The 22365-nt window shown below is 41.0% G+C and overlaps 1 protein-coding gene across 2 annotated transcripts in view; it reads right to left on the reverse strand.

The window, feature by feature from the left end:
- The window catches only part of SUSD6 (sushi domain containing 6), a 68434-nt gene that overhangs the window by 22555 nt on the left and 23514 nt on the right, over nt 1-22365 (reverse strand). For both annotated transcript variants that reach the window (XM_089671325.1, XM_089671326.1), the window contains exon 2: nt 12215-12372. In XM_089671325.1, the coding sequence (XP_089527451.1) occupies nt 12215-12326 (112 nt within the window). In that variant the 5' untranslated portion in view covers nt 12327-12372. The remainder of the gene's footprint in view (nt 1-12214; nt 12373-22365) is intronic.

The following is a 22365-nucleotide window of genomic DNA, read 5'->3' on the forward strand; positions in this document are numbered from 1 at the left end:
CAGTAGAAGCAGACACAGCAGTATGTGTTGACATTAGCTAGGTGTGAGTTGCTCATTAACATTTTTTTGTTTCCAAGGGTGGGAAGGTGTCTGGTGGAGGGAGTCATTAAGGCCACCTAGCAGGGGGTCTTCATGAGGAATTTGAAGTGTGAATGAGCATTAACATATCTTTTGTTTCCAAGGGTGGGAGAGGTCTGAGGTGTGAATTGGTCATTGCAATGTGTGACAAGCTTGGTAGGAACATCCTGTGTGCAGTATTTAGTCCATCTGAGCACCCTGAAAATGCTTTGCATGCATTTTTCATGAGTTAAAAAAAAATTTAAAAATGCTTATAAACGCAATTTGCCGCGTTTACAAGCGTTTTGCATTTGAAACACTGATAAAATCGACTGCTGAACGCACGTTTGGTGCGTTAAAAAAACAACAGTAAACTCAAATGCCTGTAAACAAAGCTCTGTACATGGACACATAGGAAAACATTAGGGTGAGTTCAGGGGCTGCTGAAAAAAAATGCTGAACAGCTCCTAAACGTGAGTTTATCAGCTGCAGTGTACATGAGCCCAAAGACTGAAAAGGCACATTTATGAAAGCTAGAGAGCTGGTTCCTGTAGCATTCAATACGATCCCATGCTTTACTTTCCCAGTGGATAATGCATCATATCTTGCCAGTAGTAGGCAAGAATTCAACCTTTGCTGTAATCTTCTTATAATCGCTTCCATTCTCTTTTGTCTGCTATATCTGAAACTTGTTATGAGAAGCAACATGTAAAAAATAAGCTTTGTAAGACAAAATTGTGGCTAGCATATGCAAGATAAGAAACAGACAAATAACGGACAGAAACCACAAGGAGACCTACAGATAACAGTGGGAGGAAAAAAACGCAGACATAGCTGTCATATAAGTTAACTAAGGGTAAAAGCGGAATTAAAGGCAAAAAAAAACAAAAAAACTTACGAGCAAGCAAATAAACTTATTTGCAATAAAAATATACTGCCGTAAACTGCCTGTTTGCAATCCTCCGCATGCACAGCCCTATTTACATTTCTGCCACAATGCTAGTGTGCTTGAATGAATGACCCCTGTGCATGCGCAGATGAGATATGAGGCGTGCTCGATAAGCAGGGACGTCACACTTCAGGCTTTTAAAATAATGTATTTATTGAAGTTCGTAGTTCACAGGATGCACAAGGAGCCAATGTGTTTCGGGGGAAAAGTACCCCTTTCATCAGGACTAGTATACACTAAGATGGCGGATGAATTAAACAACTGGCCTGGAACTGGAGAGGAGTTGTTGCCAGGGCTCTTATGAAGCTATGGACAATGCAAAAGAGCCAGCCACAAAAAACATTATCCCGCATCACCCAATACAAACAGTGAAGACCAGCACCCAGAAGAAACCGGGAAAGAGATGCCACAGCAGCACCTTGTGGGTGTCAGACGGTTGGACTATAGGTAAGTATTCTTGCCTTTAGTTCCACTTTAAAGTCTGCCTGTCATGTCAAAATCTGTGGGCTGCCAATTCCAGCCTCCTTTTATGATTGCTAGTTGCCTGGCAAAGTTTGTGTTTGGAATCAAAGAACCAAAAGAAAAACAGCATATGAAAGTCAAAGAAAATCAAGAATTTTTTTTTTCCTTTGTACTTGTTTGAGGTCAGTGATTCAAAGTATGGAAGACAAAGTATGAGGACCGTCATGTTACTAGAGTTTCCAGGAAAGGTCTGCAACAATACACCTAAAACTATACAGCACTCTCATCTGGAACCAGTCAGTTATCTGGTGAATGTTCAAGAGCACACAATTCATCAGTATTTAGCTTTAAAGGAAAGTAACAGCTCCAACAAGAGTGCACCGCTGTCCCCAGAGCTCCTGCATGCATTTCTTTCTTAGTAGCATTGGGCTCCCAAAATGTGTTTTGGTACACTAGAGTGCATTAACATCACTTCCTGTCATAACAGGAAGTTTGACAAAATCTCCCCAACTGGGACACAGACAGGAAATGGTCACTTAAGTAACAGAGCAACATTGTGAATTATGAATAAGAGGGCAAAGCAGAAGTGGTTTGTTTTCATACCATCTCTCTCTCACTGAATATATATAGGGTCTTGTGAAAAGAACAAGCAGAGGGAGGAAGAAAGGTGGCAAGTGAACTTCATGATAAGTTACTAAGTTATGTAAACAGGCTTTTTTTCAAGTACTATTAAACACTCAGAGGATTTTAGCTGAACAGATTGCGTGCAATAAAAAAAACATTCCCTAGTAAAACTCTTTAAAATTAGTATAAAATTCATTAAAATTAGTTAATATTCTTATCCAAACACTTGCAGCTTACACATTTTAAAGCTGCTAAATCCTGTTTTCAGTGCTGCTTCAAGTCTTAACAGTGGACAGTGCAGTCTCCAGACAGTCTGATCGCTTGGACAAGGGAGGGAGAGAGAAGTGCCTTACTATCCTAGGTTTTGGAGCTGTGTGTTTCTATTGATGCACACAGTGTAGAAAGACACATTTGTCCCTGCATTCAATGGTGGCTCTGTAAGACACTGAAAGAGAAAGGAGCCATCCTAAAACTGGAAACCTGAGGTAGTGGTCATGGCACCAGCACCTTAAACTGGAATACAGGCAGGGATTAAAAGATAACAGAAACTGCATACTAAGTAGGCAATTAAATCAGCTACAGAAATTGCTTTTAAAAATGGAGGATTTAATATCCCCTCCCGGCTGCTAATTTAAAGCTCACCTGGCTGTACTTTTCCTGTGGATCTCAGGAGTGTAGTTCGTTCTGCACTCCTGTGATCCATTTTCAGCCGACAGCAGGCTAAAGTCTGCTGTCGGCTGGTTTCACTCAGCTGGCCCAGGCCAGGGAAAGATCCCGACTTTAAAGTCGGGATCCACCCAGATGTCTGGACCGGCACCTAGCTCAGCCTCTCAGAGATCAGGTGAGAGCCTGAGCCAGCCGATCCCTCCTCCTCCACAGCCCAGAGCTCCAGTGAGCATGGGAAGAAAGAGCAGACAGCGGTGATTGATCGTCACCACTCTCAGCACAGATTGGAAGGAAGAACAGAGCGATCAGCCGGCAGAGGACAGATGCAGTATTGAATCGATGCTGCATCCACTTAGGTAAATATGCATAGAAAACTATGTTTTTCATGTGCAATATTTTGTGTTTACTTGGCTAACAATTGTCACTTTTTATTTTCAATCTGGAATATACAAAAGATTAAAAAAAAAGAAAATACAAAATACTGTACATTCCCTCTAAAGTGAATGCATTTCTGGAGCATTTGTTTCTGTGCTGTAATGATGCCAATTCCTTGTACTGATTTACTTAAATACCGGTATGTATTAGAATATCCAGAACAAAATATCCAGATTGTACTCATTCATTACAGAAGCAAAGGTAAAGTATAAGCAGATATTGGTCATTTACATATACTCTGAGACATGATGGCTGGGATTTTCCATGAAGAAACCACACTGCATTTCTGGTTTTTACTGTATGCTTCCCAAACTGTTTGCTTACTCACACCAACCTCCCTTGGGACAAAAGGGGGTAGTGCCGCTCATATCACTTCCTACAAGATAAAATCTGAAGCAGAATGAAAAAGCATGGGTACATCTGTTACAGTGCAAAGACAAATGGCGTGAAGGAATGCTTGTGAAAGTTCTGAAGCCCTTGAACACCATTTTAGAGCACTAAATAGGTTTGTTTTATACATGCTTTGTAGGATCACATGTTTAAATCAAAATGTTTCCATTTGACATCTGCTCCAAGCTCTCTGTCTTTATAGGCTGGCCTCACCATTTGGTCTGGTGATGAAAGTTGTTCATTGTGACTGCTGTGCACAGGAGGGGTATAAAGGGTGTGAGCAACTTAACTCACTAGATGGGAATGTGGCCTGTAAAGAGGAGGGGAATTTCAGAATACCAAGCATTCAGCTAAACAGCCTGCACTGCATGAAAATGCTGTTTGTGCCTTGAAGTTTTGCAACACCTAGGCTACAGGTATCAGGGCTTACCTAGTCAATTACGTGGGTTAAGTGGAAACTATTTGTGGGAACTATTCATGGCTATGCATTTTTTTTAGCTCAATACATTTTCTATGGAAATTGATGGAAACGCATCAAAATGCAGAATTAACACTCAGCGATATGGATTGTGAAACATTATGTTGTGCTGATGAGCTTCATAACATGCATTGATGGGCATCTTAACGCATGCATTTTAAGCATATCCATGAATTTCAAAAAACTTTCTGTCCCTCTGGCAGTGGTCACAAAGACAAATAAAGAGGGTGCATATTTCCACAGACAACAATAAAAACCTGACAGTGGTTTTAAGACTCCAATGCTCTATCCCAAATTAAGAAATAAAACTGGCTTTAGATCAACTTTAAACATATGTGCTAGGGAGTTTGTTAAATGCTGCCATCCAACTAAAACCAATATACACTATATTGCCAAAAATATTAAGCCTCCCTCCAAATCATTGGATTCAGGTGTTCCAATCACCTCCACCACCACAGGTGTATAAAATCAAGCTGGTAAAAATGAAAAGGATAAGGCCGGCCATAGACGGGTCGAAAATCGGCCGATTTTTCTTTTAATAAAACGAAAAATCGGTCGTTCAAGCGGCCGACGTTACCAGCAACCGCTATAAATGTCAAGGAACTGTCAGAAGAAATAGCGGAGCTCTCTGCAGGGACACTTTTTGCCGGACTGCAATTCCTCTTCTTCTTCATCTTCTTCTACTTCCTCCTCTTCATCATCATCATCCTCTTCTTCCTCCTCTTCATCATCATCATCCTCTTCTTCCTCTTCATCATCTTCATCCTCTTCTTCCTCCTCTTCATCATCATCATCTTCATCCTCTTCCTCTTCATCTTCATCCTATTCTTCTTCTTCTTCTTCATCCTCTTCTTCTTCATCCTCTTCTTCTAACGGGAGCGTTAGCATCGCGGCAAAACAGACTCCTCTGGTCGAGTCAGGAGGCGTTGAAGCCTCCTATTCTAGTCTATGGTGCAACTCCGCAAATGCCCAGCCGGCGTTTGCAGAGTGGTAACACCATTCAAACTTCACTATAGGCGTTTGTAGGGCGTTTTTAACGCTTGGCAAACGCCTAGCAACCGCCGCTGAACCGCGCATGCGGCGTTTGTGGAGCGTTTGCCGAGCATTAAAAAATGCTCCGCAAACGCCGGACCAATGCTTGCCAAACGCTATAGGGGCGTTTGGCAAGAGTTGGTAAAACAGTCAAGTGTGAACGAGCTCTAAGGGGCTTTATAAATAATTTGTATCGCTAAACGTACATTATCTGCCCAGTAACCAAAACACTATGCAGCCAAGAGAAATGTGAAAAGAGATTCACAAAAAAGCGGTAACATTATTATTATTATACAGGATTTATATAGAGCCAGCAGTTTGCTCAGCACTTTACAATATAACGGGAGACAATACAGCAACAATACAGTTCAATACAAGAGGGATAGGAGGGCCTGATCCTGGACAGAATGCGATACTCAAAGTATTTAAAAAAATGATGCTTTATTACACATGTGGACATATAAGGTAAATACTTCAGTTCACCATCACCTCAGAAAGAGATAATACATCAAAATTGACCAAAAATCACTTAAAAACAGATGTTATTACCAGTCAAGATAATGAAGTGTTGCAAATATACTGACAGTAGGACTAATATATAATCAGTACTGACACAATGGTTACACCGCCATACAGGAGGTGTTTCAAAAAATGATACCAAACATGGCATAGCAACAATGCAATATACGGCTGATCACAAATACCAGATAGTGGATATAGTAGCCCAATCAACCTTAACAGGTATATATAAAGGATATAGGTATACAGAGACAATCTGCCTCCACAACCACTAACTGGGTAATAACCAGAACAGGTAGGTGAACCTGCTCTCATCTCTGAAAAGCGTAGGGCACCAGAGGTGGACCTGCCAATTCTGGTGTTCAATGGCAAATTTCAATCAAGCTCTATTGTGCTGGGCAGTGAGCACATGGCCCACTAGAAGACATTGGGCCCTCAGGCCACCCTCATGAAGTCTGTTTCTGTTTGGTCACATTCACACCAGTGGCCTGCTGGAGGTCATTTTGTAGGGCTCTGGCAGTGCTCATCCTGTTCCTCCTTGCACAAAGGAGCAGATACTAGTCCTGCTGATGGGTTAAGGACCTTCTTTGGCCCTGTCCAACTCTGCTAGAGTAACTGCCCATCTTCTGGAATCTCCTCCATGCTCTTGAGACTGTGCTGTGAGACACAGCAAACCTTCTGCCAATGACACGTATTGATGTGCCACTCTGGAGGAGTTGAACTGCCTGTGCAGCCTCTGTAGGGTCCAGGTATTGCCTCACACTACCAGTAGTGACACTGACCCTAGCCAAATGCAAAACTAGTGAAAAACAAACAGTCAGAAAAGATGAGTAGGGGAAAAAATGTCAGTGGCCTCCACCTGTAAAACCATTCCTGTTTTGGGGGTCGTCTCATTATTGCCCATCTAGTGTACCTGTTGTTAATTTAACTAACACCAAAGCAGCTGAAACTGATTAACAGCCCCCTCTGCTACTTAACTGACCAGATCAATATCCCAGGAATTTAATTGACTTCATGCTATTCTCTGGTTTAAAAAGTGTTCCTTTAATTTGTTGATCAGTGTATAATATATACAGTTGTATTCAAAATAATAGCAGTCAGACATCACTAACCTGATCAATCACTGTTTATGGTAGAAATGATATTTCTACATGACAAATAATTTACTAGCAGGTGTAGTAGAGTAATAGAAATCCAACAGACCCAACAGTCATGACATGCATGCTGCTGATTCTGTGTAATTGAATCACTCATTGAAAGGGGCATGTTCAAAATAATAGCAGTGTGGAGTTCTATTAGTGAGGTCATTCATTCTTTGAAAAACAGGTGGCAATTATTGCCCTTATTTAAAGAAGGAAGGCAGCAAATGTTGTACATGCTGGTTACAGTGCATTTCTCTCTGAAATTCTGAGGAACATGGGTCGTTCCAGACATTGTTCAGAAGAACAGCGTACCTTGATTAAAAAGTTGATTGGAGAGGGGAAAACATATAAAGAAGTGCAGAAAATGATAGGCTGCTCAGCTAAAATGATCGCAAATGCTTTAAAATGGCAACCAAAACCTGAAAGACATGGAAGAAAGCGAAAAACTACCATTCGAATGGATAGAAGAATAGCCAAAATGGCAAGGACTCAGCCAACAATCAGCTCCAGGAAGATCAAAGAAGGTGTAAAGTTCCCTGTGAGTACTGTTACAATTAGAAGATGCCTATGTGAAGCCAAGCTATCTGCAAGAAGTCCCCGCAAAGTCCCACTGTTGAAAAAAAGACGTGCTGAAGAGGTTACAATTTGCCAAAGAGCACATTGACTGGCCTAAAGAGAAATGGCGCAACATTTTGTGGACTGATGAAAGTAAGATTGTTCTTTTTGGGTCTAGTGGCCGGAGACAGTTTGTCAGACGACCCTCAAACACTGAACTCAAGCCACAGTACACTGTGAAGACAGTGAAGCATGGTGGTGCAAGCATCATGATATGGGGATGTTTCTCATACTACGGTGTTGGGCCTATTTATCGCATACCAGGGATCATGGATCAGTTTGAATACATCAGAATACTTGAAGAGGTCATGCTGCCTTATACTGAAGAGGAAATGCCCTTGAAATGGGTGTTCCAACAAGACAACGACCCCAAACACACCAGTAAACGTGCAACATCTTGGTTCCAGACCAAAAAGATTGACATTATGGAGTGGCCAGCCCAATCCCCGGATCTTAATCCAATAGAAAACTTGTGGGGTGACATCAAAAATGCAGTTTCTGAGGCAAAACCAAGAAATAGAGAAGAACTGTGGAATGTAGTCCAATCATCCTGGGCTGGAATACCTGTTCACAGGGGCCAGAAGTTGGTTGACTCCATGCAACACAGATGTACAGCAGTTCTCAGAAACAGTGCTTATACAACTAAATATTCATTAAGTGATTCAAAGGAAAGAAAAATCTTCACACATTTTTCAGTTTATATAGTGAATGTTTGAGTTTGTAAAAAAGAATACAAACACTGCTATTTTTTTGAACAGTCTAATATTCACTTTTATTCAATTTTTTAGAGGAACAACACAAATTTGATATATTTCTCTTCATGTTTTGATTTGGAATAGAATGTGTAGTGTTCCCAATGCATTTGTGTGTATGGAAATAAAAGCTATTAGAAGGATTTTAAGCTTTATTCACTTTTTTCAACACACTGCTATTATTGTGAACACAACTGTGTGTGTGTGTATATATATATATATTTTTTTTTTTTTTTTCTCTGTTAGAATTGTCAGGAATAAATATCGCATGAATGAAAACTATCAGACAACCCATTCCTCCAAAATCAATGAAGATCTACGAGCAAACCTGAAAACAGGATATGTTCAATGACTGAGTGACTGGTAATGTCCATGATAGAACTGGAAGAGCTACCTTGTATACTTTGCAATTACTTTGCCAATATTTAAACAGGAACTAAGATGCAATTCTTCCCACAATGGGAACGTTTGCAACCACAGATGGCAACAAATACAAAACAAAGACGACTGTGTATTGCTAAACACAGGGAGTTCTAAATACGGTCATGTCAAGTCATGCAGAAATACTGACTACAGCTGAAAATGGACACAAAGCATACAGTATATTTATGAAAGTGGTCCATTAACATCAAAATCTAATGAGTGTCAATATATAACAAAGAAGATAACTATGAAGGAAAATAAAAATACAAATGAAAAAACCTACAATATACAATTGTTGGACTATGGTACTTTCGAACTGATCATTTTTAGCATGCAGAAAATGGTCATATTTAGTTGACACTTATCACTAGGGTATATAGAGGTAAAATTCCCTTTTGATCACAATTTTTTTTTTAAGGGACAACAAACCTCAATGCATGAAAACTGTACCTGCACTTCCATTTAGGCACCTTGAATACATTCACCTATATGTGATGCCCTATGCTGAAGTGCAGGTGTGTCCGTTAACACGATTTGTGAGTTGGAGCACCTCTGAGAATGAATGGTATAACATATACAGCACGTTGTAGTGCGCTGTAGTAACTTGTGTGAAAATGTAGGTTTTATTATTCCATTATTACACATTTATTTATTTCAGGTACTTATATAGCGCCGTCAATTTACGCAGTGCTTTACATTCAGTCCCTAACCCTCAAGGGGTGTACAATCTAAGGTCCCTAACTTACATTCATACATACATATACCAGGGCCAATTTAGACAGGATCCAATTAACCTACCAGCATGTCTTTGCAGTGTGGGAGGAAACCGGAGTACCCGGAGGAAACCCACGCAGGCACAGGGAGAACATGCAAACTCCAGGCAGGTGGTGCCGTGGCTGAGATTCAAACCAACGACCCTAATACTGCCAGGCGGAAGTGCTAACCATTTAGCCATCAAAACCTCAAAACAAATGTGACCAAACAACCATCTTCACCACACAATCCCCTGAGATTGTTTCTTGTGTAAATTTACACAGGTGAGTGTGTGTGTATATTATACTAGTTACACAAAAAATTTTGAAAAACTGTGGGGACTCCTACAAGAATGATCTTTAGTACCAGAAGGAAACCAAATGTGTACTGTCCATGAAGACCAAACTCCAAAAACCCTTGTTCTACTACAGAATAAAGCCAAGACTTTGTTGGCTGTCATGTGTTTGCTCTTCCAGATTTCATCTATGACTTGAGGGAAGGCTGGAAAAAAATACAGTACAAAGCCAGTGGAGCCTCAACCACCAGCAAAAGATCAGCTGTACATGCGATGGCTGACATGAAGCAGGGAATAATTCTGCCTTGTACAAAAGAAGTAAAAATGCTACTAGCTGGCTCATGGCTTTCACTCTCAATTAACTCTCAGAGACCCCAGCTCTGCGGGTATTGAAATGCTAATTAGATTACATCCCAGTCCCAAACACAGAAGCTGCCTGTGTCCTCTGTAGACAGATGGCTGGGTCACTGCAATGCCTCAGGGTCACCCTGAGCATCAATCAGACCTTCCTATTGAAGCAGCAGAGTCCAGATTGTGGCCTTTGTGTATATAACATACAGACAACAGTGCAGTGACTCAAATTTGAGAGGTCCCCCTACAGAAATATGCTTGGACATCATAAATGCTTTCTCTGTGTGGAGAGTCACCAGAAGGAAATGACGACATCATCATCCTACACTAGTGAAGATGAAGATAAACGGATTCCCCAGTCAGCAGTTTGATTTATTAGAACTGAAACGGTCAGCCTACCAAAAATACTAAGCAGCATTTATACTGCCATTTTATTTAAAATAATGTATTTTCCTTACCATTTGCATTTCTGCCCAAACAAAATGCACTCAATTATCGTGCAAGGGAAGGCGATAGAGTAGTCATAATCACTAGACTGTGTGTCTTTATGCAAAAAAATGATACATGGAATCTGCCTGGTTTCTGTGAGCCACACAACACAGAGCTTACACAGGGGGAACCGTACCTCTGCATCTTCCTGCTCTGTGAACTAAAAGTACAGTATGACTGCGAATTTTGGAAAAAAATAAAATAAATGTAGGTGAACCTAGCCTTTCAAACACATTCCAAATATGATAGAGGTGTGTGTGTCTGTGGGGGGGGGGGGGGGAGCAGAACTTCTCCTTTTGGAAAAGGTTCTGCTTTAAGAATGGATTCACACTTGACTGTTGTGAAAATGTCATTGACACTCCCCAGAGAGTCAACAGCTCACCAGCCAGCAGTGTAAACAGAATCTAAAGATATTGTGCCAAGCTGGATGACCAGATAAGGGGTGAGGAGCCAACAATCATCATCGTATTTTAAGGTTTAGCAGTTATTGCTGCTGTATAACAGCCAATTACCTTTTAGACATTGAATACTCCACTTTAAGCCAAAAAACTCTGACATGTCATGCTTTTATGGTGTTAGAACAAGAACCATTCTTATGTCTAAATAGAAAAAAAAAGTCTTGAAACATTTTATTATTCCATCAGAAATAGAAGTGTAACTGGTTTAACCTGTCAGAGGTAATAAATGACACACCTTACAGGTATCTAACCTCAAGGATTTCTTTGCATAATTTAACCTGGACAAATGTTTATGTCTTCACTTCATACTGACTACCAAACACTGTGAAAACACAGTGCCTTGGATGTTGCTTGTTCTATATCATGGCAGGTCTCTAAAAGGTTATAAACCATTGCACACTACCACAGTCTCCAACTTGTTTACTTAATCTCTGCAGAGTTTGAGCAGATCAAGAAATTAAGACCATCAGATGGCAGCATTAGGACAAAGTACTAGGTGACAGAAAAATACCTCTGATTGAAATGATATGGCAATAGTCCCCCGCGGCCATAGCACCGACTGAGTGGACTGAGCCGGAGGGGGAACTGAGAGACTAATACCCCCATCAGGTCCACCTTACTCTGACTGCGGGTGGCAGTGGGTGTATTCAAAACCACTATTAGACTGAATAGTGGTTTGGATCCACCCACCGTTGTGTGCTGTCAATAAACTGCAAGGCAGACCTGATGGGGAACTAGTCCTTCAGTTTATCAGGCTCCGCGCACCATACTAAAAAAACTGCTGGGCCATGTGCCTGTCTGTGTGATGGGTCCAATGCCTGGGGAGGGAGCACACTGAGTATCTAGTATGGAAACTCCGACCCTAGTGCTGGGCCCTGACAGTAAATGGATATTCTATGTTTTATAAGGATTTTATCTTGATAGATATTTTTAAATGGAATTCAATGTTCTAATAATTGGATGGATTGGATTTACTTGGTCTGATACCGATCATGCAGATGGGCGGTTTTATTTATGCCCAATAGTAAAAATAATCAATTATGCAACTCATTTGTGCCATATATCTGACCATCTTCTTAGGTCTTTGACCCTACTCGACCTTTGTCTACTTCAAGAACACAGAATTTATAAATAAAAAAAAAAAAACAGACAACCCTGGTGTTATGCTGAAGCCTTGATAGCGCCAGCACATTGTTAACTGCAAAGGTTTTCCAACTCTTTTCTATTTAAAGGACCCCTCCCCCATCCCATGCAGTGATGTTAGGTTGATCCTGTGCAGATGTGAGTAATCATAGCATGCCAAGTACAACATGAATGCACTTACCTGAGCTGACACTATAAGGTAGATAGGAAAGTAACAACACTAAGACTCCACTCCTTCCTGAGGACCAGACTTTATGCCACACACTTTTCCCTGCAGATACTTGCTGGCACATCTTCCTGGATTAAGGTAAGCCAAGGGGCAGATATGACAACCAGCACCTAGTCATAAAAAAAGAATCCACTGGTCAGGATGCGGAAAAAGAAGAGATTCAACACATCAAAATGCACTTCTGATTTTTATAGAAGACCATAAAAAATAAATGAAAACATAGGCTAGTAAAGTGTGCTAGGACCTGTAGTCCAACAGCTGTAACATTTTATTACCTCAGTTATATATAGCTTTGTTCTATGATTGTGCTACATACAGGTAAACACTAACATTCTCACCAACTGGCCAATCCTGATAATCAAGAAACTCACGTTACTGCTTTCATACCATTATGTTGTAGTTCACCGCTATCATGCATGTTAAATTAGAAAAAGTAACTGCAGCGTTCCATAAAAGATAAATAACGGAGGGACCGTTACCACCCTACAGAGTGCAGTAATTTGCTTTTATAATACTTGTACCTTGACATGGGTTGACATTTTAAAATGTGTGTTTTTGTGTATATGTTATGGAGGAAATTCATGTCGCAAGTACAAAAACATTTATATGCTGAATTTTATCTTAAAATCTCTGCTGCTTTCCTGTGCCCAAGGAGCTGCAGGTGCCGCATGACTTGTTTCTGCATCAGCGTTTACCTGAGCCTGTGTGCAAGCATATTTCCCCACAAGAAAATGGTGTGCTTGGGGAAATACATCATTCGCAAATGCACGGGTGAAAGCTGATGCAAAAGCGGTCCACAATTAAACAAGTGCGGCCACTTACATCCATTCTTGTATTGGTGGCTGTACATGGCACCTGTGGCTCCCTGGGTGTGGGAAAGCACCAGCACCAAGGATTTCATGCTACAGGCCTGTCAGCATGAGACCTTAAAGAACAGAGATTATTCGTGGTTGCAGATCGACTGAAATGGCATTTACATGTGTTAAACATTATTATATAAGATGTACAAAATTCACCAACAGTTTGCTCAGCACTTTACAAAATATAGACAGTACAGTTGCAATACAATTCAAAACAAACGGATAAGGAGGACCCTGCTCAAGAGAGCTTACAATTAAAAGGGAAGGGCAAGCAATACAAAATGTAGTAAACCATTCATTTCAGTGTTCTTAAAGCAGGATTATAAAATCATAAAAAAGGGTAAGCAGTCAGACAGACATTGCACTAACACCCTCTGCTTTCATTATCTTACTTTTCACTTTCCTGTTAGAGCAGCTGTGCGGTGTCTCTAAATGACTACATAGTCCACGGTGTCTCTAAATGACTACATAGTCCACGGTGTCTCTAAATGACTACATAGTCCACGGTGTCTCTAAATGACTACATAGTCCACGGTGTCTCTAAATGACTACATAGTCCACGGCTGGGTTCATACTACAATCTCATCTCACTCAGACTTTTAGTGTGATTATGTAGTGCAACTTGGTTGCATTTTGGATGTGATTTGCATATTCTATGGAGCCAAAATCACATCAAAGAATTACAGGACCCTCTTCCAAAATCACACCATGCTGTGCTGCATTGATGTAAATGAGCACCATTAGAAACAATGCGATTTCCGTTGATGTGTGTTTCTATACAACTGAAAATCGCATCTGAAGTTGTACTATTGTGAACCAGACCTAAAAGGCAACAAAAAAAGACTCAAGAATCCCAGTCTTTGTTGGTGTGTGGCCTAAGGATGTTAAAGAAGAACTATAGGCAAAACTTCTTTTTTCTATTTTGGATAGAGCAAGGGAGGGTTCTAACCCGTCAGATTATTTTTCGCCATCTGTGTCCCATTTCAGAGATTTCCCTTCATTTCCTGTCCCAAAGCGAAACAGGAAGTTGTTTGAAATCCCTGCAAAGTAAGGGAATTTCTTGGGGACCCCCAGGTTACCAGAACTAATGTCCCCATTTAGGAGCTTTCCCCTATATTACTTTTCTAAAAACAACCCAAAATTTGGGATTTTCTTTTACTTTCAATGATAACAGTAAACAGGACAAATAGAGAGGGTGAATCTCCATAATGAGGGCACAGACAGCAATAAAAACTGACAAGTGTCCTAATCTCTCTTCTTTTGCCTTTAGTTATGCTTGAACAGTCCAGTTTCCACAATGTAATGCAAATGTTCAACGTTTTGGTATGTGTAAGCTTTGCTGTCAATCTCCACGATATACTGGAGGAAATACAATTTTAAAGAAAAGACATGTCATTGGTTCCTTGCTTTAAAAAATGTAATGCTTTTTACATAGAGAAGATTTTAAAATGTCATATTTAGACAGTCAAGACTGGACCCCATAGTCCTGTTTATTCATATTGTGTTAATATCTACTTACACAGCCCAATAGAGAGAAAACTGAAAACATTTAGCAACAAACACAACCCCAGGTGAACTCGCAATCTAATTCCCTGGCCATGTTCTCTAACCAAAACTTTGATTTCATGTCAAAGTCATGTTTTCATTACCATTAGTGACAAAACGTCACCTCACTTCCGGTCAGAACAGCAGATAAGGCACAATCCCTATTTCCCCACTCCATCCATTAGGCTTTAGACACAACAGTTCATACGATAAGCTAGCTGGAATAGTGCATAATACACATGATGAGAATAGCAAACATATGATTGGCCATTTTTTTTTTGCATTCTAGCCTCATATTGAAAAGGCATGTGTTATGAAAATTCTTGTAGGACAAAAAACTTCAGAAGTGATGTATTGTATTGTAATGTAGTCTTTCGTTTCAGAGCATACGTGGACTTGGTCACCTGATTTTTTTTTCAAATACTATACTAATTACAAAAAATTGTTTCTTCTGTTTTATTACATTTTTGTGCTTGTCCCTTTGGAAATTTTTGCATGAACTGCCATGACCAGCTCTCAACAGCTGTGTACTAACGAATAGATTGCTGGACAATTTCTCCGAATGTGGCTTTTTTCGTCCAATATTCTCATCTTCTGTACTAGACTAGGGGTGTCAAACTCCATTTAATTGCGGCCCGTATCAGCATTATGGTTGCCCTCAAAGAGGGTATCTGTACGACTAGATGTCCAGAGCACCCCCCATTACATCAGATGTCAAGAATCCCACACCCTCCCTAACATCACTGTGCACCCCCTTTGGGAGCAGAGCCGGAAAGCAAAAAGTGCAGGGTCTGGAGGAGGACCAGAGGAGGAGTGGAGTCAGTTACCAGAGTCTGCTGAATGCTGAGACCAGGGGAGGCAGAGATGAGGGGGTGCTGCAACTGCACTGAGAGGTGCAGTATTTGGCAGGGGAGTTCTATTTTCCTCTCTGCTGCCAACTGCTGAGACAGAGACAAGGGGGTACCTGGAGGAGGTGCAAGGGCCACCTGAGATGGCCTGGAGGGCCAGATTTGGCCCACGGGGATTGTGTTTGACACCTGTGTACTAGACATTTAAGCTTTAACCTCAATACTCGTATGCAAACCCACCACTGGATTGTGGAGAGATGCTACACAGTATTCAACCAACACAAAAATGAAGCACATTTAAATTACAGCACTTCGATCCAGTAGGATTGTTAACATCATCCATGTTGCAGTAACGAACTCTATATGTGCGCTGTAACATATTGTTCATCCATTTCAGTACTATTCATTTTGATGTAATCAGAATGCACCTGCAGTATGACCTATTGGTTTTTTTTAAGCCCTAAAGGTGCATTGCAACCCCTTCATTTCAAAGGCGCTGCCTGATGCAGCACACTGCAACATACAAAAATGTGTGTAGCAGCAAAGTTAAGTGTAGTGTTCACTTTTTAAAGGTTGAACACATGTGACGTGTATGATATATTTTATGTTGTATTTATAATCTTTCCAATTTTACATATATGTATTGTTAGGGGGTTAATATAGGCAACACTGCTCTTACAGATGTCGGGATGTTGTGTAGGGATTTTTTTTCTGTGTTGAGGCCTTCTGTGGAGACCTTATATGCACCTTTGCTACTACAGGGAGGCATACAAACTCCATGCAAACAAAACCCTGAAGCAGAATGCATTGCATGCTTTTAATAAATGAACATGGGTTTCTGCAAAAGAACTGGAATCACTTTAAAATTAAGAAGAAAAAAACCAAAAAAACAGGAGAATGAAATGCTATTACAATTTTCAGTAGTGATCAAACATCTAATGGAGACTGTTCATATGTCTTCTTATGAAATATGAGAAATTTTGCTTCAAGGAAATCTCTGCAGTACCGAAGAGGGAGCAGACACCTAATATCCCTTTCTGGTGACAGAAGCACAATCATCAGTTGTGAACATGATCTTCCTGTGAACATGAAACTGTTTATGTAAGACTACAGAGTTACTGTTCTGCTGAAAAGGTAATGAAAAACTTCACATGGAACTGTTCCAAAACATTTAGCCTACTTTCACTTACTAACATCCACTAATCTCTGCTCTGTCATCATATCGGAGCTACATACAGTTGTGTCCAAAATTATTCAACCCCCAATGCTGTAAAGGGGTTTAGGGACTATAGTGTACATTTGGAATTGTATTCAGAATCAAATCCTACAAGGACGTTGTAACTACCCAAATGCAACTAAAATGACATCAATTGTTTATGTAATACAGTAGTAAATGGTTCTTATGTGGTTTCTTCATTGCCACAATTATTCAACCCCTTAAAGACTACCACTCTGAAGAACAGAGGTTCATACAGGTGCTTTCCATCAGGTATTGAAAACACCTGTGGATGTCACCGAGCAGCAATCAAGCATAATAAGCACCAATTAGGCAGCTTTAAAATGACTGTGATACTCAGCTCCTTCTAGACATTTACTGGTGTGGTTACAAACATGGTGAAGGCAAGAGAATGGTCCAGGAAGACAAGAGAAGAGGTGATTTCTCTTCACAGGAAGGGCAATGGCTATAAGAAGATTGCAAAGATGTTAAACATACCAAGAGACACCTTAGGAAGCATCATTCGCAAATTCAAGGCAAAGGGCACTGTTGAAACGCTACCTGGTCGTGGCAGAAAGAAGATGCTGACTTCGACTGCTGTGCGCTACCTGAAGCGTAGAGTGGAGAGAAGTCCCCGTGTGACTGCTGAGGAACTGAGAAAAGATTTGTCAGATGTGGGTACAGAAGTTTCAGCCCAGACAATAAGACGCACACTGCGTAATGAAGGCCTCCGTGCCAGAACTCCCAGGCGTACCCCCTTGCTGTCTCCAAAGAATAAGAAGAGTCGACTGCAGTATGCCAAAAGCCATGTGGACAAACCACAAAAGTTGTGGGATAGTGTTCTGTGGACTGATGAAACAAAATTAGAACTGTTTGGGCCCATGGATCAACGCTATGTTTGGAGGAGGAAGAACAAGGCCTATGATGAAAAGAACACCTTGCCTACTGTGAAGCATGGTGGAGGGTCAATCATGCTTTGGGGCTGTTTTGCTTCTGCAGGTACAGGGAAGCTTCAGCGTGTGCAAGGTACCATGAATTCTCTTCAGTACCAGGAGATATTGGATGGAAACGTGATGCAGTCCGTCACACACCTGAGGCTTGGGAGACGTTGGACCTTTCAACAGGACAATGATCCCAAGCATACCTCCAAGTCCACTAGAGCATGGTTGCAGAGGAAAGGCTGGAACATTTTGGAGTGGCCATCGCAGTCACCAGACTTAAATCCGATTGAGAACCTCTGGTGGGACTTAAAGAAAGCAGTTGCAGTGCGCAAGCCTAAGAATGTGACTGAACTGGAGGCCTTTGCCCATGAAGAATGGGCGAAGATACCCGTAGATCGCTGCAAGACACTTGTGTCAAGCTATGCTTCACGTTTAAAAGCTGTTATAACTGTAAAAGGATGCTGTACTAAGTACTAAGATTGAATGTCACTTGGGGGTTGAATAAAACTGATAATGCTGTGAGCACAGAAAAGACATTTGTGGTTATTTCATTATAACTGTTATGTTATATTTGTCTGACCTACAAGTGCCTCTTTAATGTAAATGTAAGCAAGATGACTGAATGATCAAAAGCAATGTCAAACTGGCCAAAACACTCAATTTCAGTGGGGGTTGAATAATTTTGGACACAACTGTACCCATTCACATCGGCTAGACTTTAACTTGGATTTACAGTAAATCTCAGTGCTTTTAACCATTCTGTCCTTTTAAGGAATTGGTGTCCTTAAAAATAGTACAGGAAGGGGGGGGAAGGAAATATTGGCTGAAATATGTAAGAAGGATATCCAGACGGAACAACATGCTGTTTCTCAAGAAGGGGGAATGAGTCACAAAGTAGCCATTAGCTGATCAAACTGTCAGAAAGCAATGATCTGAGTCTATATGACGCAGCATCGTTATGTCAATGTGCATCTTTATTTCCATACTACAATTAACAGGCTGAGCAGGACTGGGATGTGTGCAGGCCTGAAAAACCTGAATCTAGAAACTTGGGAGATCTCTCCTCACCTCTCCTGCCGTAAAACAGAATTTCACTCTCTCAATCAACACTCACTTATTTTAAATCCTTATGCTGCTAATATTAGTAAATATATAGGAACGTATATTAAATTTACCTGTTTTAAACTTTTTTGTTTTTAAAACATTTCTTCACTTACTTCCTGGTTTCCATGCCTAGGCAAATTATGTCATGCATCCCAGGAGTCTTTAGGAGGGAGTCTCAGTTAAGCCCCCCAACCTGCCTGACCTAAGGGCAGATGACTTCCAGATTCCTTACTTATGATGGCCAGGGACAGAAATGCTAGAGGGGTGTTTTTCAAAGTGATTTCTCAGCAAAATAAAGCATATTCGCTTTGAATATTAAAAATGAACTAAATAATGTTTTTGGCTTGTGCTGCTCAGATGCAGTGTAGTTCCGATTTAATGTGCCAAGTCTGCAATGATGGCAACATTGGCTGATCCTTCCACTTCTGAAAAACTGGGCTGGGGTATGTGCTACAAAGCCTGAATCCCCATGGCCCCCGTGAGATGTATTCACATACGACCATGTTATAACCAGTAGGGAAAGTAGTTGTTACCAGGCTCTGCATGGTGTGGGAAGGTACACATTCTGGTCATTGCTGGAAGATTCAGGATGTCATCTCTTTCCACATGCTATTGGGGGTAAGTAGGTTAGTAATCTAAAGTCAAGCTGAAATCCAGGTAAATATTTGGATTCATGCTTGCAGAGCTTTAACAGGCAATTTCCTGGTACTTCCCAGCACCCAGAGAGGCACAGATACCGCCTACGGCCTGCCACACGAGTGGCTGTACGTGACCACACAAAAATCCCAATACATGTAAATTAATTGGTTTACGTGAACGCTATAGCGTTTACAAATGGCGTATATATACAGGGATTTTTACAATTTTTTCACGAGTAATGGCAGCAATCAGCGACTTATAGCGGGACTGCGGCGGACATTCTGACACTGGGGAGGACTGACTTGGTGTCACTGACATCCCCCCCAGTGACACCAATACAGTGATTAGTGCTTAAAAAAAAAAAAAAAAGCACTGACACTGTACTAATGGCACTGGGCAGGAAGGGGTTAACATGAGGGGTGATCAATGGGTTAACTGTGTAGAATGTGTTTTACTAGGGGGCAGTGTCAATGTGCTTTACTGTAATCACACTGCTCTGGATGAATGTGCTGTGCAAAGCCATCCAAAGCAGTGTGCCCGAGCTGACAGGGAGGTGAACTGTTAGTAAACAAAACAGTCCACCTTCCCGTTGGAGATCTTCGGAAATCACCGGGCGCCAGCGAGTAATTACAGGCCGGGACCCAGTGATTGACAGCCATGAATGGCGGCGCGGGTTGGGCTCATGCGCGCCCCCTACAGGAAATGCGAAATCACGTATATATACACATGATTTCATGCACCTGTGCTGCCCTATAACGGTCAGGAAGCGGTTAAAGCGATTGTAAAACTTGATTTTTGTTTTTTATCTAAAACAACAAACATGGTATACTTACCTGCTCTGTGCATCATCCTCTTCTGGGTCCCCTGCAGGCACTCTAGGCTCCTCCTCTTCTCAGTGAACCACCTTAGGAAGACATTCCAGACTCAGACGCTGGATTGTGTGCGTCTATAGACACACACAGGGAGGCTCAGCCCATCCACCCCACAGCAACTGATTGACAACGAGAGCCAGTGGCTCTTGCTGCTGAGTCTTAAAAGGAGAGGAAGAAAGAGCAGTGCTAGGGCAAGTATTTAGGGAGGTATGGGGGGATGATGCATCCACTGGGACATTTATTACCTCAATGTAGGGAATACATTAAGTTAAAAAAAAGCCCTGCCTTTAGAACTACTTTAAGCCAATGTAATAAAATGGACTGAGCACAGTCAAGCTTGGTATAGTATAAACCATTTATTATGACCCATGTCTGAAGAGTGAAGGAAAATGATCGAACAGACATATTGGTATGATTCAAATTAAATTACTAAAGATATCATAAAATAGAAGCTGATATCTATCAGCATAGAAAGCATTACACTCAATACTGTAATAAGCAAAGAGAGAAACACAATGGTAGTGAATTTTCCCAAACGTGCCATCATTTCTCTATAGATGCAACATAAAATGCTCCAGAATGTCACAACAGATATATATATATATATATATATATATATATATATATATATATATATATTTAAACCTATAAGGTGCTCTGGTCTTGGAGTAAGTCAGCATACACAGCTCCGTAGTCAGAGACACTGGGCAAAGATGGGCTCCATGGTGCAGAAAAACAGCTGCTGCTGCTACCAAAACATCAATATTAATGCTTCACTCAGTACTTCCAAGAAGCAATGGTATGATCTTGAAGTGAAGGAAACTCTCCGAGAGTAACACAGTGTCCCCAGAACTGAAAATAATAGAAAATCTCTACCGGAGCCCCAGATAGCTGTAAAACCTGACAAGGCTTTTAAACCTTTTCCACACTCTCCAAAACGTTAAAAAAATGGCTCTAGATAGACTTTTTAATTTGGAATACTGAAATGTATTATGGAACTGTGGTAAATGTAGTCCAAAGGATGAGGATCTGAAGGTACATGGTGACCCTGGAACTGGTCAAAAGAAAAACAGACTTCTACCATTCCTTTCAGTATTTATTGGTAAGAAATGAGAGCTCACAACATACATTTTACAGCCTATAAGGTAAAATAGTTCTGTGTGCTCCCCCTCCCCCCCCCTTCCCAGTTGAAAGTACTGTTATTCTTTAAAGTGGAACTTCACCTAAAAGTGAAAGTTCCATTCATACTCCTCTCCCTCCACTCATTTTTAATTTTTTGTTTATTTCTGAGGCCAGGTACTGTTTTCTGAGAGATCAACACTTCTGCTTTTCTTGCCTAGGTGAGATTTGCCGGTCCCCACATCTACAAGAGCAGCGTGTCTTGCGCAGTTGTGCAGCAGGAAGTCACAGACGGCTTCCCACAACCAACCTGGTGGCGCCAAGGACTGACGAAGAATCAGTCCTGCTGGGACACCACTGGACTCCTGGACTGGCAAGTGTCTGTTAAGAGTCAGCAGCTACACTAACGTATTTTCTATTTTTATCTTTTTTTTTTCACAAATGACCAAAGTTCCTCTTTAGGGATTAGGAAGTATTAATTGGCAGTCATTTGCAATTACAGAGGAAATCAAGAAGAGGGAAGTTTTTCGAAGGCATTTAGGTATGTAGTTAAGATTTGTTTGTTAATTAAAGCTGAATTACAGATATGGTATATTTACCTAGCTACAATGGTCCCACTTGGACCAATGTAAGTCTGCATGTGATATACCTGTGAGATCCCCATGGAACCGGGAAATCATTGTAGTAGGAATAACTACTACAGTGATTTTTCACTAGCTTCCAGGTCCCCTGCCTAGTGGTTTCCCAGCTCATTATGTGAACAGGGGGGTGGGGGTTGGGTCGCTCGTGGTACTGGTGCCATTCAGAACACTTTGCATTTTCTCAATTACTGCAAAGGGTTCTATGATTGGACGAGGTGGGGGCTGTAAGGTCTCCGCCCCGTCTCTCCACCTTGTCCAATCAGAGAATGTTTTGCATTCATTGAGAAAATTCAAAGTGTTTCCTGAATATTAGCAATG

Source organism: Staurois parvus, unplaced genomic scaffold (assembly GCF_062004578.1).
Source record: "Staurois parvus isolate SC_StPar_1 unplaced genomic scaffold, SC_StPar_1.0 ptg000104l, whole genome shotgun sequence".
Classification (NCBI taxonomy): Eukaryota; Metazoa; Chordata; class Amphibia; order Anura; family Ranidae; genus Staurois; species Staurois parvus.